This window comes from Pempheris klunzingeri, chromosome 19 (assembly GCF_042242105.1).
Source record: "Pempheris klunzingeri isolate RE-2024b chromosome 19, fPemKlu1.hap1, whole genome shotgun sequence".
Classification (NCBI taxonomy): Eukaryota; Metazoa; Chordata; class Actinopteri; order Acropomatiformes; family Pempheridae; genus Pempheris; species Pempheris klunzingeri.
The window spans coordinates 22498015-22515514 of NC_092030.1; the positions used below are offsets into that span (position 1 = coordinate 22498015).

A 17500-nucleotide genomic window follows, 5' to 3' on the forward strand; every position below is an offset into this window, starting at 1 on the left:
GGACGCATTACCTGATGAAGAATAATAGCTGTGCTCACACAGGTGAGCTCATGCAGCACAGTAAGCTCCGTCAGCAGGAGGACCGACAGCAGCAGAGGATCAATCGATTGACCTATTGATCCCAGAGAGGATGACTGGTGATTACTACCCCTACGCTAAGGTAAAGGTCTTCTTCATCTGCCTCCTCCTCTTCCTCTGTGGTCTGTGGTGCTCTAATCTGATCTGAGGCCGGCTGAAGTCCAAGTGATAGCTGTAACACACACACACACACACACACACACACACACACACACACACACAGAGTAAAAGTACCTCACAGTACCGTAGAGAGAGTAATACCATAGAAACCATATTACTGGAGTATTATTATATGTAGTATTACATCTAGTAGTATTATATATAGTATTATTATATCTAGTAGTATTATTAGTAGTATTATTATATATAGTATTATTAGTATTATTATATGCAGTAGTATTATTAGTATTATTATATATAGTATTATTATATGCAGTAGTATTATTAGTAGTATTATTATATCTAGTATTATATATAGTATTATTATATACAGTAGTATTATTAGTAGTATTATATCTAGTATTATTATATGTAGTAGTATTATTAGTAGTATTATATATAGTATTATTATATGCAGTAGTATTATTAGTAGTATTATATAGTATTATTATATGCAGTAGTATTATTAGTAGTATTATATCTAGTATTATTATATGCAGTAGTATTATTAGTAGTATTATATCTAGTATTATTATATGCAGTAGTATTATTAGTAGTATTATATCTAGTATTATTATATGCAGTAGTATTATTAGTAGTATTATATCTAGTATTATTATATGCAGTAGTATTATATCTAGTATTATTATATGCAGTAGTATTATTAGTAGTATAATCACAGACTCTTCCCTGCAGCACTAAACTCTGTTACTATATTAAATATAACATCAGTGTCATCAGTCACAGGTGACCGTTTATACTGTAGTTTCCTCTGTAAGGCTGACGTAGTGCAGGAGGAGGAGTCAGACTAGTAGAAGGTGACCCCGCCCATCATGACGTGAGCTGGACGTACGTCAGGCTGATGTCTCACTGCAGGAGGACGTGTTTCACCTGCTGAAGGATCTGAAAACTTCTTCCTCCACTGACTCGGGATGTTTGGAAACACTGAGGCACTTTGGTTTTACAGCATATTCACACCAGAGGACGTTCTGGTATTTTCCACCTGTCTCCGCCGTCTTCTTCTGTGGTTGTGGGTCGTGGGCGGGGGGGTCCCAGTGTGTTCTGATGAATGACTGGTTCAGTTCTCACCCGTTCACCGGGAGAAACACTCGGCAGCGAGGTTCAACAATGTGCTGATTTAGGATTTCACTCTTGTTCTCTGTGACCGCAGAGCGTCCTGTGTCTGTAGGGGGGGGGCTTCACCAGGACGTCCCCGGGCTGAGGCCTGACATCCTTATTTCCCAGAACAGGAGACCGTGTGGCGTTGAATGGATGAGGGACAAAACGCTGCCTGTGTGCAGATCAGTGGTCTGAGGATGTGTGAAAGAGAGTTTAAACCAAAGACAAAGATCCTTCTGTGCAACGTCCCCCCCCCCCAGAAACCTTAATGCCCCCCCACTGTTATGTGAGCTGCAGGTGAAACTGAGAAGGAGGACGTGAGAGATGTTCTGCTGGGTTCCTCTGGTCGGAGCGAAGGCAGTGAGTTGAGTTGAGTTGAGTTTAGTTGAGTTAAGGTGAGTTAAGTTCAGTTGAGTTGAGTTGAGTTTAGTTGAGTTAAGTTAAGTTGAGTTGACTTGAGTTGAGTTGAGTTAAGGTGAGTTGAGTTGAGTTGAGTTAAGTTAAGTTGAGTTGAGTTAAGGTGAGTTAAGGTGAGTTAAGTTAAGTTAAGTTAAGTTGAGTTAAGTTAAGTTAAGTTGAGTTGAGTTAAGGTGAGTTAAGTTAAGTTGAGTTGAGTTGAGTTTAGTTGAGTTAAGTTAAGGTGAGTTAAGTTGAGTTAAGGTGAGTTAAGTTAAGGTGAGTTAAGTTGAGTTGAGTTGAGGTGAGTTAAGTTGAGTTGAGGTGAGTTAAGTTAAGTTAAGTTGAGTTGAGGTGAGTTAAGTTGAGTTAAGTTAAGTTGAGTTGAGTTAAGTTAAGGTGAGTTAAGTTGAGTTGAGTTGAGTTGAGTTGAGTTGAGTTGAGTTGAGTTGAGTTAAGGTGAGTTGAGTTGAGTTTAGTTGAGTTAAGGTGAGTTAAGTTCAGTTGAGTTGAGTTGAGTTTAGTTGAGTTAAGTTAAGTTAAGTTGAGTTGAGTTGAGTTGAGTTAAGGTGAGTTGAGTTGAGTTGAGTTAAGTTAAGGTGAGTTAAGTTAAGTTGAGTTGAGTTAAGGTGAGTTAAGGTGAGTTAAGTTAAGTTAAGTTGAGTTGAGTTAAGGTGAGTTAAGTTAAGTTGAGTTGAGTTGAGTTTAGTTGAGTTAAGTTAAGGTGAGTTAAGTTAAGTTGAGTTGAGTTGAGTTAAGGTGAGTTGAGTTGAGTTAAGTTAAGTTAAGGTGAGTTAAGTTAAGTTGAGTTGAGTTGAGTTGAGTTAAGGTGAGTTGAGTTGAGTTAAGGTGAGTTAAGTTGAGTTGAGGTGAGTTAAGTTGAGTTGAGGTGAGTTAAGTTGAGTTGAGGTGAGTTAAGTTGAGTTAAGTTGAGTTAAGTTAAGTTAAGGTGAGTTAAGTTAAGTTAAGTTAAGTTAAGTTAAGTTAAGTTAAGTTAAGTTAAGTTAAGTTGAGTTGAGTTGAGTTGAGTTGAGTTGAGTTGAGTTGAGTTGAGGTGAGTTAAGTTGAGTTGAGTTGAGTTGAGTTAAGTTAAGTTAAGGTGAGTTAAGTTGAGTTAAGTTAAGTTGAGTTGAGTTAAGTTAAGGTGAGTTAAGTTGAGTTGAGTTGAGGTGAGTTAAGTTAAGTTAAGTTAAGTTAAGTTGAGTTGAGGTGAGTTAAGTTGAGTTAAGTTAAGTTAAGTTAAGTTGAGTTGAGTTGAGTTAAGTTAAGGTGAGTTAAGTTGAGTTGAGTTGAGTTGAGTTAAGGTGAGTTGAGTTGAGTTAAGGTGAGTTGAGGTGAGTTAAGTTAAGTTGAGTTGAGGTGAGTTAAGTTGAGTTAAGTTAAGTTGAGTTGAGTTAAGTTAAGTTAAGGTGAGTTAAGTTGAGTTGAGTTGAGTTAAGTTAAGTTAAGGTGAGTTAAGTTGAGTTAAGTTAAGTTGAGTTGAGTTGAGTTAAGTTAAGGTGAGTTAAGTTGAGTTGAGGTGAGTTAAGTTAAGTTAAGTTGAGTTGAGGTGAGTTAAGTTGAGTTAAGTTAAGTTGAGTTGAGTTAAGTTAAGGTGAGTTAAGTTGAGTTGAGTTGAGTTGAGTTAAGGTGAGTTGAGTTGAGTTGAGTTAAGGTGAGTTAAATTGAGTTAAGTTGAGTTGAGGTGAGTTAAGTTAAGTTGAGTTAAGTTGAGTTAAGTTGAGTTAAGTTAAGTTAAGTTAAGTTAAGTTGAGTTGAGTTAAGTTAAGTTAAGGTGAGTTAAGTTGAGTTGAGTTGAGTTAAGGTGAGTTGAGTTGAGTTGAGTTAAGGTGAGTTAAATTGAGTTAAGTTGAGTTGAGGTGAGTTAAGTTAAGTTAAGTTGAGTTGAGTTAAGTTAAGGTGAGTTAAGTTGAGTTGAGTTGAGTTGAGTTAAGGTGAGTTGAGTTGAGTTGAGTTAAGGTGAGTTAAATTGAGTTAAGTTGAGTTAAGTTGAGTTGAGGTGAGTTAAGTTAAGTTAAGTTGAGTTGAGGTGAGTTAAGTTGAGTTAAGTTAAGTTAAGTTAAGTTAAGTTAAGTTAAGTTAAGTTAAGTTAAGTTGAGTTGAGTTAAGTTAAGTTAAGGTGAGTTAAGTTGAGTTGAGTTAAGTTAAGTTGAGTTGAGTTGAGTTGAGTTAAGGTGAGTTAAGTTGAGTTAAGTTAAGTTGAGTTGAGTTAAGGTGAGTTAAGTTAAGTTGAGTTGAGTTGAGTTAAGGTGAGTTGAGTTGAGTTGAGTTAAGTTGAGTTGAGTTGAGTTAAGGTGAGTTGAGTTGAGTTAAGGTGAGTTAAGTTGAGTTAAGTTAAGTTGAGTTGAGTTAAGTTAAGGTGAGTTAAGTTGAGTCGAGTTGAGTTGAGGTGAGTTAAGTTGAGTTAAGTTGAGGTGAGTTAAGTTGAGTTAAGTTAAGTTGAGTTGAGTTGAGTTGAGTTGAGTTGAGTTGAGTTGAGTTGAGTTGAGTTGAGTTGAGTTAAGTTAAGGTGAGTTAAGTTGAGTTGAGTTGAGTTAAGTTAAGTTGAGTTGAGTTGAGTTAAGGTGAGTTAAGTTGAGTTAAGTTAAGGTGAGTTAAGTTGAGTTGAGTTAAGGTGAGTTGAGTTGAGTTAAGTTAAGGTGAGTTGAGTTAAGTTGAGTTAAGTTAAGGTGAGTTAAGTTGAGTTGAGTTGAGGTGAGTTAAGTTGAGTTAAGTTAAGTTAAGTTAAGTTAAGTTGAGGTGAGTTAAGTTGAGTTAAGTTAAGTTAAGTTAAGTTGAGTTAAGTTAAGGCGAGTTAAGTTGAGTTGAGTTGAGTTAAGGTGAGTTGAGTTGAGTTAAGTTAAGGTGAGTTAAGTTAAGGTGAGTTAAGTTGAGTTGAGTTGAGTTGAGGTGAGTTAAGTTGAGTTGAGTTAAGTTAAGTTGAGTTGAGTTAAGTTAAGGTGAGTTAAGTTGAGTTGAGTTAAGGTGAGTTAAGTTAAGTTAAGTTAAGTTGAGTTGAGTTAAGTTGAGTTAAGTTAAGTTAAGTTAAGTTGAGTTGAGTTAAGTTAAGGTGAGTTAAGTTGAGTTGAGTTGAGTTGAGTTGAGTTAAGGTGAGTTGAGTTAAGGTGAGTTAAGTTGAGTTGAGTTGAGTTGAGTTGAGTTGAGTTGAGTTGAGTTGAGTTAAGTTAAGGTGAGTTAAGTTAAGTTAAGTTAAGTTGAGTTGAGTTGAGTTAAGGTGAGTTGAGTTGAGTTAAGTTAAGTTAAACCTTCATGACAGGGAGATTTCCAACCTTGCTCCAGGTGAGGCTGGAGAATATTTAGTTTAACACTGAGCTGAAAAATAACCTGTAACTCCATAATCACATGAAAAGTATGGACATGCTTTAATGCTGCAACTCTGGAGTCTGAAACCCACGAGAGTCGGATCAATCAATCAATCAATCAATCAATCAATCAGCCCGTCCACTGTGACTGGGAGCTCCTGCCCACACTCAGTGCTCCTGGTCCTCAGGTCAGGATTCCCATCAGAAGAAAGCAGCTGTTGTTTAGTGGTTGAAGAAGGGTGCGTATGGAAGACGAGGAAAAACTACTTCTATATTTATTTCAACTTTATTCTCAAAATGCAAAACATGGGACAATAATGATCTAATATAGATGTTTATTTTTATATTATTCAGATTTTCTCTTTCATTTATCTCATTATTCTGTTTATTTACCTTCATCACCAGGGAGCGGTTTAGTACGGAGCCCGTTTCTGACCAGAACAGATCCTGAAAGTCATTTTAATTAAAAATGTTCTCAAAATATTGAGTTAGTGTAACATGATTCTAAAAAACTTCTTTACGTCTTTATGTTGTTGTGATTTCTTTACATTTGGCAGAAACAGGCTCAAAAACAATTAGAATCTCATAATAATAAAAATTTTGATTTTTAGTCACATTTGGCAGAAATGAGCTTCCGTAGTTCAAACTAAAGCTACAAAAATATTCTAATGGAGTTTCATTTGGATTTGCATTTTGGGCCCATTCCGGGGTCCCGACCCTCACGTTGAGACGCTGTAGTGTGTGTGTGTGTGTGTGTGTGTGTGTGTGTGTGTGTGTGTGTGTGTGTGTGTGTGTGTGTGTGTGTGTGCGTGCGCGCGCGCGCGGTAGAAACCTGGCTGTGACCCAGGAAACTGTCGGACTGTGGAAAACACACCGCAGTCAGGAAGTAGCCGCCGCCTGTGTGTCCTCACGGATCGTTACCGTCTGTTTACCGCCCGGGCTCAACAGTTTAACGACAGAAACACCGACTGTTCACCGGAGGGCGGGAGATACACCGAGCACAGATACCCACACTCTGCCGGGAACACCTGCTCAGACCGGAGACACCTGCTCGGACCGGAGACACCTGCTCGGACCGGAACACCTGCTCGGACCGGGACATGCGGACTGGAAGTTGCAGCTGTTTTCGGTGAGGGAACTCCGGGACTAAAGGATGATAAAGGATCGTTAACGGGAGCTACAGCCCCACGGTGGTAGTCTGTGACGATGTCTGTGAACGAGCTGTACACAAAGGTGAGTCCTCTACCTGGAACACACTGACGTCACACTGCCGTGAGAGCGGGGACGTGTTCGGGCTGCGGGCAGGTGAACGGGCTCCGTTCAGAACTCCATTCAACAGGTGCCTGTTTGCGGGCAAAGCTTTGTGACGTCAACCAAACTTGGAGTGATTTTAACGGAACTTTGAGCGACCGGTCACCTGTTCGCCTGAGCTCGGTAACAGTGCGGCGGCGCCTTCAAGCCGACCAAAACTTTAAATATGCTCACATTCGGAGCTGTGAGGGGGGTTTTATATGAGCCGACTGTGCCAGCAGACTGGGGAGGGATCTCCTGTGAAGTCACCATAGAGGGTTATTTGTTACAAGCGACATTGCACATAAAATTTACATATTTTTGAATGGAGTTCAACACAGTGTTGATGTGCAGATCACTTTTCTGGTGATCCCTGAATGTCATAATGAAACATGTTTCATGACGTGTCACTGATGACTGGCATGATGCAGGTAAAGCAAACAGCTTGGCGGTGGACATATTGTCACTCTGATGTGCTCTGCTGATCGTTTGTCTCAAAGTTGAAAGTATTTTCAGGTAGTTTCTGTGATTCACTGCTTCAGTGTGTTCACCTGGCAGGGTGAACCACAGGTGCATGATGGGAGACGAAGGCTCCAGTGTTTGGCAGCAGATCTGCATCCCAGCAGCTCCGACAGAACAGTTTGTACGTGGCTGGACCGGTCTGGACCGGACCGGTCCGTAGAGCTGCCACCAGTCAACTAATCGATCAGTCAATAGACAGAAAACCAATCGGCAGCTTGTCTGATAACCAACTGATCATTGAGACGTTTGTCAAGTAAAGATTCCAAAACATAAATCTAAACATATATTTACTTTATATCTATTATATATATATATATATTATATATTATATATATATATATATTTATATATATTTATATATAATAGATATATATATGCCCATATACAGGTGTAGCACAGGTGTCCTCCTGCCAACCAATCAGTGTCTCTGGTTTGGACAGCAGCTCTGTGATCGTCCTCCTGGACTCTGTGGTCCACGTCATTAAAGGGGGGCCACTTAAGGCCTGAATGAAGACTGAATAATCCTCACCCGGGGGGTCGAGGATACGGGGGGGGGGGCTCCTCCATCTGGTCTGTGTTCAGGTCCTGACCCGAGGCATTCATGGATCCAGACTCCGTGCCACCGGGTCCACAGGTGCGGCGGGGGGGTGTCTGTCCTGGGGGGGCTGATCAGGTCTGATGTGGTTTAGTCTGACTGAGACACTGGATACACTAATAATCAGTCATCAATAGAATTGGTGGTCATGATATTGTTTTTCTAGAGGGGGGGTGGTTGCTGAAGTCTTTGGGTCTATTCAGGATTATCACCTTGGAGGGGGCTCTGAGTGTGTGTTGGGGGGGTCACAGGATTAATGTCCCTCCGTCTGTCTGCTGGTTTAATGTCACACTGTTTAGTTCAGTATGAAGCCGTGAGATTATCATGATTTACTGCACATTATCCCTCATGTGCTACATGTGTGCTACATGTGTGCTACATGTGTGCTACATGTGTGCTACATGTGTGCTGCATGTGTGCTGCATGTGTGCTACATGTGTGCTAACACATGTGTGCTAACACATGTGTGCTACATGTGTGCTACATGTGTGCTACATGCTATATAACCACTGGGTGTTTACTGTGATATCAGCGACCTTTACTTTCCACTGTGTGGGTCAGGGTACAGGTTCAGGCTCAGGTTCAGGCTCAGGTTCAGGCTCAGGTTCAGGCTCAGGCTCAGGTACAGGCTCAGGCTCAGGTTCAGGCTCAGATACAGGCTCAGATACAGGCTCGGGTACAGGCTCGGGTACAGGCTCAGGTACAGGCTCAGGTACAGGCTCAGGTACAGGTTCAGGCTCAGGTACAGGCTCGGGTACAGGCTCGGGTACAGGCTCAGGTACAGGCTCAGGTACAGGCTCAGGCTCAGGTACAGGCTCAGGTACAGGCTCAGGTACAGGCTCGGGTTCAGGCTCGGGTACAGGCTCAGGTACAGGCTCAGGTACAGGCTCAGGTACAGGCTCAGGTACAGGTTCAGACTCAGGCTCAGGTACAGGTACAGTGTGAATTCACTCCATAAACACAGTCTGATCAGACGTGCTTCCTTCCTGTTAATCCAACACCTCACCTGAACACTCACCTTTCACACCAAACCTGTCCAACAGCTTCAGTCTGCTGTTCCTCAGCCCCCAACCCCCACCTCTCCCTGCAGAGACTGACCTGGAAGATCCTTTAGGGTTTTTTGTGTGTCTAAGTGTCAAAGCCTTGGTTAAAACACTGGTTTTGTCAGTGGAGTCTGGTGTGTTACGGTGTGTTGAGGTGTGTTACTGTGTGTTGAGGTGTGTTACAGTGTGTTGAGGTGTGTTACGGTGTGTTGAGGTGTGTTACTGTGTGTTGAGGTGTGTTACAGTGTGTTGAGGTGTGTTACAGTGTGTTGAGGTGTGTTACAGTGTGTTGAGGTGTGTTACGGTGTGTTGAGGTGTGTTACGGTGTGTTACAGTGTGTTGAGGTGTGTTACAGTGTGTTGAGGTGTGTTACGGTGTGTTGAGGTGTGTTACAGTGTGTTGAGGTGTGTTGAGGTGTGTTGAGGTGTGTTACGGTGTGTTGAGGTGTGTTACGGTGTGTTACGGTGTGTTACGGTGTGTTACAGTGTGTTGAGGTGTGTTACAGTGTGTTACAGTGTGTTGAGGTGTGTTGAGGTGTGTTACGGTGTGTTACAGTGTGTTGACAGTGTGTTGAGGTGTGTTACGGTGTGTTACAGTGTGTTGACAGTGTGTTGAGGTGTGTTACTGTGTGTGTTACGGTGTGTTACTGTGTGTGTTACAGTGTGTTGACAGTGTGTTACAGTGTGTTGACAGTGTGTTACAGTGTGTTGAGGTGTGTTACTGTGTGTGTTACTGTGTGTGTTACGGTGTTTTACAGTGTGTTACAGTGTGTTACAGTGTGTTACTCTGTGTGTTACAGTGTGTTACGGTGTGTTACGGTGTGTTACGGTGTGTTACGGTGTGTTTACAGTGTGTTGAGGTGTGTTACAGTGTGTTGAGGTGTGTTGAGGTGTGTTACGGTGTGTTGAGGTGTGTTACAGTGTGTTACGGTGTGTTGAGGTGTGTTACAGTGTGTTACGGTGTGTTACAGTGTGTTGAGGTGTGTTGAGGTGTGTTGAGGTGTGTTACTGTGTGTTACAATGTGTTACGGTGTGTTGAAGTGTGTTACGGTGTGTTGAAGTGTGTTACAGTGTGTTGAGGTGTGTTACGGTGTGTTGAGGTGTGTTACGGTGTGTTGAGGTGTGTTACGGTGTGTTACAGTGTGTTACAGTGTGTTGAGGTGTGTTGAGGTGTGTTACAGTGTGTTGAGGTGTGTTACTGTGTGTTACTGTGTGTTACAATGTGTTACGGTGTGTTGAAGTGTGTTACGGTGTGTTACAGTGTGTTGAGGTGTGTTACAGTGTGTTACAATGTGTTACGGTGTGTTGAAGTGTGTTACAGTGTGTTACGGTGTGTTACAGTGTGTTGAGGTGTGTTACAGTGTGTTGAGATGTGTTACAGTGTGTTGAGGTGTGTTACGGTGTGTTACAGTGTGTTGAGGTGTGTTACTGTGTGTTGAGGTGTGTTACGGTGTGTTGAAGTGTGTTACAGTGTGTTACGGTGTGTTACAGTGTGTTGAGGTGTGTTACAGTGTGTTGATGTGTGTTACGGTGTGTTGAGGTGTGTTACTGTGTGTTGAGGTGTGTTACTGTGTGTTGAGGTGTGTTACTGTGTGTTACAGTGTGTTGAGGTGTGTTACTGTGTGTTACAGTGTGTTGAAGTGTGTTACTGTGTGTTACGGTGTGTTACAGTGTGTTGATGTGTGTTACGGTGTGTTGAGGTGTGTTACTGTGTGTTGAGGTGTGTTACGGTGTGTTACAGTGTGTTGAGGTGTGTTACTGTGTGTTACAGTGTGTTGAAGTGTGTTACTGTGTGTTACGGTGTGTTGAGGTGTGTTACGGTGTGTTACGGTGTGTTGATGTGTGTTACGGTGTGTTACGGTGTGTTACAGTGTGTTGATGTGTGTTACTGTGTGTTACAGTGTGTTGAGGTGTGTTACTGTGTGTTACAGTGTGTTCAAGTGTGTTACTGTGTGTTACAGTGTGTTGAGGTGTGTTACTGTGTGTTACAGTGTGTTGATGTGTGTTACGGTGTGTTACGGTGTGTTACAGTGTGTTGATGTGTGTTACGGTGTGTTGAGGTGTGTTACTGTGTGTTGAGGTGTGTTACTGTGTGTTGAGGTGTGTTACGGTGTGTTACAGTGTGTTGAGGTGTGTTACTGTGTGTTACAGTGTGTTGAAGTGTGTTACTGTGTGTTACGGTGTGTTGAAGTGTGTTACAGTGTGTTACGGTGTGTTGAGGTGTGTTACTGTGTGTTACGGTGTGTTGAAGTGTGTTACTGTGTGTTACAGTGTGTTGAGGTGTGTTACTGTGTGTTACGGTGTGTTGAAGTGTGTTACGGTGTGTTACAGTGTGTTGAGGTGTGTTACAGTGTGTTGATGTGTGTTACGGTGTGTTGAGGTGTGTTGAAGTGTGTTACGGTGTGTTACAGTGTGTTGAGGTGTGTTACAGTGTGTTGAGGTGTGTTACTGTGTGTTGAGGTGTGTTACGGTGTGTTGAAGTGTGTTACAGTGTGTTACGGTGTGTTACAGTGTGTTGAGGTGTGTTACAGTGTGTTGATGTGTGTTACGGTGTGTTGAGGTGTGTTACTGTGTGTTGAGGTGTGTTACTGTGTGTTGAGGTGTGTTACTGTGTGTTACAGTGTGTTGAGGTGTGTTACTGTGTGTTACAGTGTGTTGAAGTGTGTTACGGTGTGTTGAGGTGTGTTACTGTGTGTTGAGGTGTGTTACGGTGTGTTACGGTGTGTTGATGTGTGTTACGGTGTGTTACGGTGTGTTACAGTGTGTTGATGTGTGTTACTGTGTGTTACAGTGTGTTGAGGTGTGTTACTGTGTGTTACAGTGTGTTCAAGTGTGTTACTGTGTGTTACAGTGTGCTGAGGTGTGTTACGGTGTGTTACAGTGTGTTACGGTGTGTTACGGTGTGTTACAGTGTGTTACAGTGTGTTGATGTGTGTTACGGTGTGTTGAGGTGTGTTACTGTGTGTTGAGGTGTGTTACGGTGTGTTACAGTGTGTTGAGGTGTGTTACTGTGTGTTACAGTGTGTTGAAGTGTGTTACTGTGTGTTACGGTGTGTTGAAGTGTGTTACAGTGTGTTACGGTGTGTTGAGGTGTGTTACTGTGTGTTACGGTGTGTTGAAGTGTGTTACTGTGTGTTACAGTGTGTTGAGGTGTGTTACTGTGTGTTACGGTGTGTTGAAGTGTGTTACGGTGTGTTACAGTGTGTTGAGGTGTGTTACAGTGTGTTGATGTGTGTTACGGTGTGTTGAGGTGTGTTGAAGTGTGTTACGGTGTGTTACAGTGTGTTGAGGTGTGTTACAGTGTGTTGATGTGTGTTACAGTGTGTTGATGTGTGTTACGGTGTGTTGAAGTGTGTTACGGTGTGTTACAGTGTGTTGAGGTGTGTTACAGTGTGTTGATGTGTGTTACGGTGTGTTGAGGTGTGTTACTGTGTGTTGAGGTGTGTTACTGTGTGTTGAGGTGTGTTGAGGTGTGTTACTGTGTGTTACAGTGTGTTGAGGTGTGTTACTGTGTGTTACAGTGTGTTGAAGTGTGTTACTGTGTGTTACGGTGTGTTACAGTGTGTTGATGTGTGTTACGGTGTGTTGAGGTGTGTTACTGTGTGTTGAGGTGTGTTACGGTGTGTTACAGTGTGTTGAGGTGTGTTACTGTGTGTTACAGTGTGTTGAAGTGTGTTACTGTGTGTTACTGTGTGTTACGGTGTGTTGAAGTGTGTTACGGTGTGTTACGGTGTGTTGATGTGTGTTACGGTGTGTTACAGTGTGTTGATGTGTGTTACTGTGTGTTACAGTGTGTTGAGGTGTGTTACTGTGTGTTACAGTGTGTTCAAGTGTGTTACTGTGTGTTACAGTGTGTTGAGGTGTGTTACTGTGTGTTACAGTGTGTTGATGTGTGTTACGGTGTGTTGAGGTGTGTTACTGTGTGTTGAGGTGTGTTACGGTGTGTTACAGTGTGTTGAGGTGTGTTACTGTGTGTTACAGTGTGTTGAAGTGTGTTACTGTGTGTTACGGTGTGTTGAAGTGTGTTACAGTGTGTTACGGTGTGTTGAGGTGTGTTACTGTGTGTTACGGTGTGTTGAAGTGTGTTACTGTGTGTTACAGTGTGTTGAGGTGTGTTACTGTGTGTTACGGTGTGTTGAAGTGTGTTACGGTGTGTTACAGTGTGTTGAGGTGTGTTACAGTGTGTTGATGTGTGTTACAGTGTGTTGATGTGTGTTACAGTGTGTTGAGGTGTGTTACAGTGTGTTGATGTGTGTTACAGTGTGTTGATGTGTGTTACAGTGTGTTGAGGTGTGTTACAGTGTGTTGATGTGTGTTACGGTGTGTTGAGGTGTGTTACAGTGTGTTGATGTGTGTTACAGTGTGTTGAGGTGTGTTACAGTGTGTTGATGTGTGTTACGGTGTGTTGAGGTGTGTTACAGTGTGTCGACAGTTTAGCTGGCACTTTAGTTTGCACATTTACAGGAACGTTTCATGTGTTACTTGTGATGATGAAGGCTCACAGACTGCTCGGCCACCCCTCCCCCACTGAAAACATGCTCCCCCAGGGGGGAGGGTACGTCCCCATGGGGGGGGGGGGCAAACCTCCATTGATATTTCATATCAAAACAACTTCAGCAACTTAGAAAGCAGCTTGTTTTGTGTGTGTGTGTGTGTGTGTGTGTGTGTGTGTGTGTGTGTGTGTGTGTGTGTGTGAGTGTGTGTATGTGTCCTGCTGAGACGCTCTAAATGCAGGCAGAGTGCTGCGCAGCCATTGGACGGTTAGTGACAGTGTCCCAGATAAAGGGGGTCCATGCTGCTGGGGGGGCTGTGTCAGAGCAGAGGGGCTCTCTGATTGGTTGCAGCGGGGTGTGAATGTGTGTGAGGATTCAGCGGTGTGTTCACTGTCCGTCGGTTTGATAATGAGACATGTCCGTCTGTTGTGAACACAATGTAAATGCAGCCGCTCCTGTTAAAGTAGGTCGACCCTCCTGGTTCGTCGCTGATGAACAATAATAATGTCTCCTCTGATTGTGAATACAGTTCAGACTGAACCAAGCTTCAGGTTATATCGCTCTCTTCAAACACACCAGACTCCATTCACAAAAACAGTCATTTTACCTCAAAGAACACAGGAGCTGCTGCTGCCTCCATCAGTCAGTCTGTTTGAGTTATTGTGTGTTACACTGATATTGTGTTGGATCCAAACTGACCCTTAAAACAGCAAAGTCACACAATAACACAAAGAAACAAACCTGTCGAGGCAGCAGCATACCTCAAGTGCTGTGTAAAATCCCTGTTTTAGTGAATGTAGTCTGGTGTGTGTCCTGTTTGTGGTTAAACCAAAAGGATCTTCCAGGTCTCTCTCTGTAGGGATCCTTTCCATGATGCTGTCACACACTTAGAATAACACTCTGAGCCTGTCAGTGGATCAAACTAGCTCTTTTAGTGGACCTACTGTGATCAGGTGCAGTTGTCCCAAAGGATCACGTTGCAGCCATTGCAGCCCGTTTGGTGGCTGCTGGCTGAGGTGATCTACTGGACCAGTTCCAACACTTTTACTACCTACCAGTCACTCAGACACCAGGATGTGGACTCAGAGGACCAGGGGGAGAAACAGTGGAGTGACCCTTTAATCCAGCCTGTGTTTAGGAAGGTAGATGAGATCAACTTTATTGAAAATGACACATCACAGTAGAACAGACAGAGTAAAAACTGGAAATAATAAAGACATAAAAATGATCGGTTCAGTGCTTTAGGAGCTGAATGATCCTCCTTTATGGATCTGGTTTATGATCAGCTTCCCTTCCTGTCTGAAGGTCACTGATTAGTGATCAGGAGCATCAGGTTCACACCTTCGTGTCCAAAGTCTCTTCATGTCGTCTTGTCAGTGTTCACCTCCTCAGTGTAGCCTGTTAGCACATTAGCTCATCAGCAGTGAGCCCAGAGTCCAGGTGAGGCTGACGGGTTCTGCAGGGGACCGGGGGACGGTCCTGACCTTATGGATCCTCATATGAGGACGGCGTTCTTCACAGAGTGACGTCCTCCGTCCAGCAGACCCTCTGACACGAGGACGCATCATATGACCACAGCTGTCTGTTAATCACCTGAGGAAGTTCACCTGGAGGTTTCAGTCTTTACACACCTGAGACAGGACGGATCAGACAAGTCTCTTTATTCAAATCAGCTTCAGTGAAACCGAGAGTCATTTGAATGAAAACACAGTTTCAGGACTCAGCAGAGGTCACATGACACAGGCCGCTCTCACCTGGTTTATCTCATCAGACGCCTGTCTGTCCCTCTGAAATATCACCAGCTGTGACTTTCACGGTCCCTTCAGGATGAACCAATCACTTTATTGATCCTCTGACGTTTCCTCTAGCGCCTCCATCTGGTCTCTTGTTTACTGCTGATGAGTTAATCCTAGCGTGCTAACAGGCTAAGCTAAAATGGTGAACATTATGCCTGCTGATAGCATGTTAGCATGCTAACCGGCTAAGCTAAGATGGTGAACATTATGCCTGCTGATAGCATGTTAGCATGCTAACAGGCTAAGCTAAGATGGTGAACATTATGCTTGCTGACAGCATGTTAGCATGCTAATAGGCTAAGCTAAGATGGTGAACATTATGCCTGTGAGCATGTGAGCTTGTTAGCATGCTGATGTTAGCATGTAGCTCAGTGTACAGCCTGTCAGAGCTGCTAGTGCGGCTGCAGGCTGTTCTCACTACGATGTGATCCGTTAAAATCCACTCAGCTGTCCTGTTTGATGTTAAGTCTGATTCTGGATTAATCAATCATCCGTTCACATGGGCGCCTGGGCAGTGATCACCTGTGTGTGTGTGTGTGTGTGTGTGTGTGTGTGTGTGTGTGTGTGTGTGTGTGTGTGTGTGTGCTGACTCCTCATTGGACGTCCTGCTGTCAGAGATGTTACTGAATGTAGGTTAATCTGTTTAAATGAACCAGGTCTGTCTGCAGAAACCCTGCTAACACACCTAACACACACACCTAACACACACACCTAACGCTAACACACCTAACACACACACCTAACGCACACACCTAACACACACACCTAACGCACACACCTAACACACACACCTAACACTAACACACCTAACACACACACCTAACACACACACCTAACACACACACCTAACACACACACCTAACGCTAACACACCTAACACACACACCTAACACACACACCTAACGCTAACACACCTAACACACACACCTAACGCACACACCTAACGCACACACCTAACGCTAACACACCTAACGCACACACCTAACACACACACCTAACGCACACACCTAACACACACACCTAACACTAACACACCTAACACACACACCTAACACACACACCTAACACACACACCTAACACACACACCTAACGCTAACACACCTAACACACACACCTAACACACACACCTAACGCACACACCTAACGCTAACACACCTAACACACACACCTAACGCACACACCTAACGCACACACCTAACACTAACACACCTAACACACACACCTAACACACACACCTAACACTAACACACCTAACGCTAACACACCTAACACACACACCTAACACTAACACACCTAACACACACACCTAACGCTAACACACCTAACACACACACCTAACGCTAACACACCTAACACACACACCTAACACTAACACACCTAACGCTAACACACACCTAACGCTAGCACACCACCGGACACACTGGACCCCCTACAGTACGCCTACCGGCCCAACAGGTCCACTTCAGACGCTATCGCTGCAGTCCTGCACACCTCCCTCTCACACCTGGAGAATAAAGACTCCTACATCAGGATGCTCTTTATCGACTACAGCTCTGCGTTCAACACGGTCATCCCCCACAAGCTCACCCACAAACTGTTCTCACTCTGACTGCACCCCCCCCTCTGTGACTGGCTCCTGGACTTTCTGACTGGCAGGCCTCAGTCTGTCAGGATAGGAAACAGGACTTCAGCCAGCATCATCACCAACATCGGCACACCTCAGGGGTGTGTCCTCAGCCCCATCCTCTACACCCTGTTCACCCACGACTGTGTTGCCTCCCACAAGGACAACACCATCCTGAAGTTTGCAGACGACACCGCCGTGATAGGACGCATCACCGGTGGAGACGAAGCATCCTACAGGAGGGAGGTGGACACTCTGGTGACATGGTGTGAGGACAACAACCTCACCCTCAACACGGACAAGACGAAGGAGATGATAGTGGACATGAGGAAGGAGAGGAGCCCTCATCAGCCACTGCTCGTCCGAGGTCAGGAAGTGGAGAGGGTGAGCAGCTTCAAATACCTGGGGGTCCACATCAACGAGGACCTCACCTGGACACTGAACACCACACAGCTGGTGAAGAAGGCCCAGCAGCGGCTGTATTTCCTGAGGAGGCTGAGGAGGTTTGGCATGTCGTCAAAAATCCTCACCAACTTCTACAGCTGCGTTGTTGAGTCCATCTTGACCGGCTGCATCACCGTGTGGTACGGCAGCACCACCATCATGGACCGTAAACTCCTGCAGAGAGTGGTGAAGACTGCGTCCAAGATCACCAGGACTCCCCTGCCCTCTCTGCAGAGCATCTACAGACACAGAGTCCACCGGAGGGCTGCCTCCATCATCAAAGACCCCACCCACCCCCAACACAAACTGTTCCCTCTCCTCCCCTCAGGCCGGAGGTACAGGAGTCTGAAGTGTTTCTACACTGTACACATGACAATAAACACTTTGAATCTCTTGAATCTTTGAATCTTTGAATCTAACACTAACACACCTAATGCTAACACACACCTAACGCTAACACACACCTAACACTAACACACCTAATGCTAACACACACCTAACACTAACACACCTAATGCTAACACACACCTAACGCTAACACACACCTAACACTAACACACCTAATGCTAACACACACCTAACACTAACACACCTAACGCTAACACACCTAACGCTAACACACACCTAACGCTAACACAC

At 43.9% G+C, this 17500-nt stretch overlaps 1 protein-coding gene across 1 annotated transcript in view; it reads left to right on the plus strand.

Annotated features, from left to right (window-relative positions):
• The first annotated feature begins 88 nt into the window (after positions 1 to 88).
• The window catches only part of myo5b (myosin VB), a 62563-nt gene continuing 45151 nt past the window's right edge, over positions 89 to 17500 (plus strand). The window contains exon 1 of the mRNA XM_070851140.1: positions 89 to 160. Coding sequence (XP_070707241.1) covers positions 131 to 160 — 30 coding nt within the window. The 5' untranslated portion in view covers positions 89 to 130. The remainder of the gene's footprint in view (positions 161 to 17500) is intronic.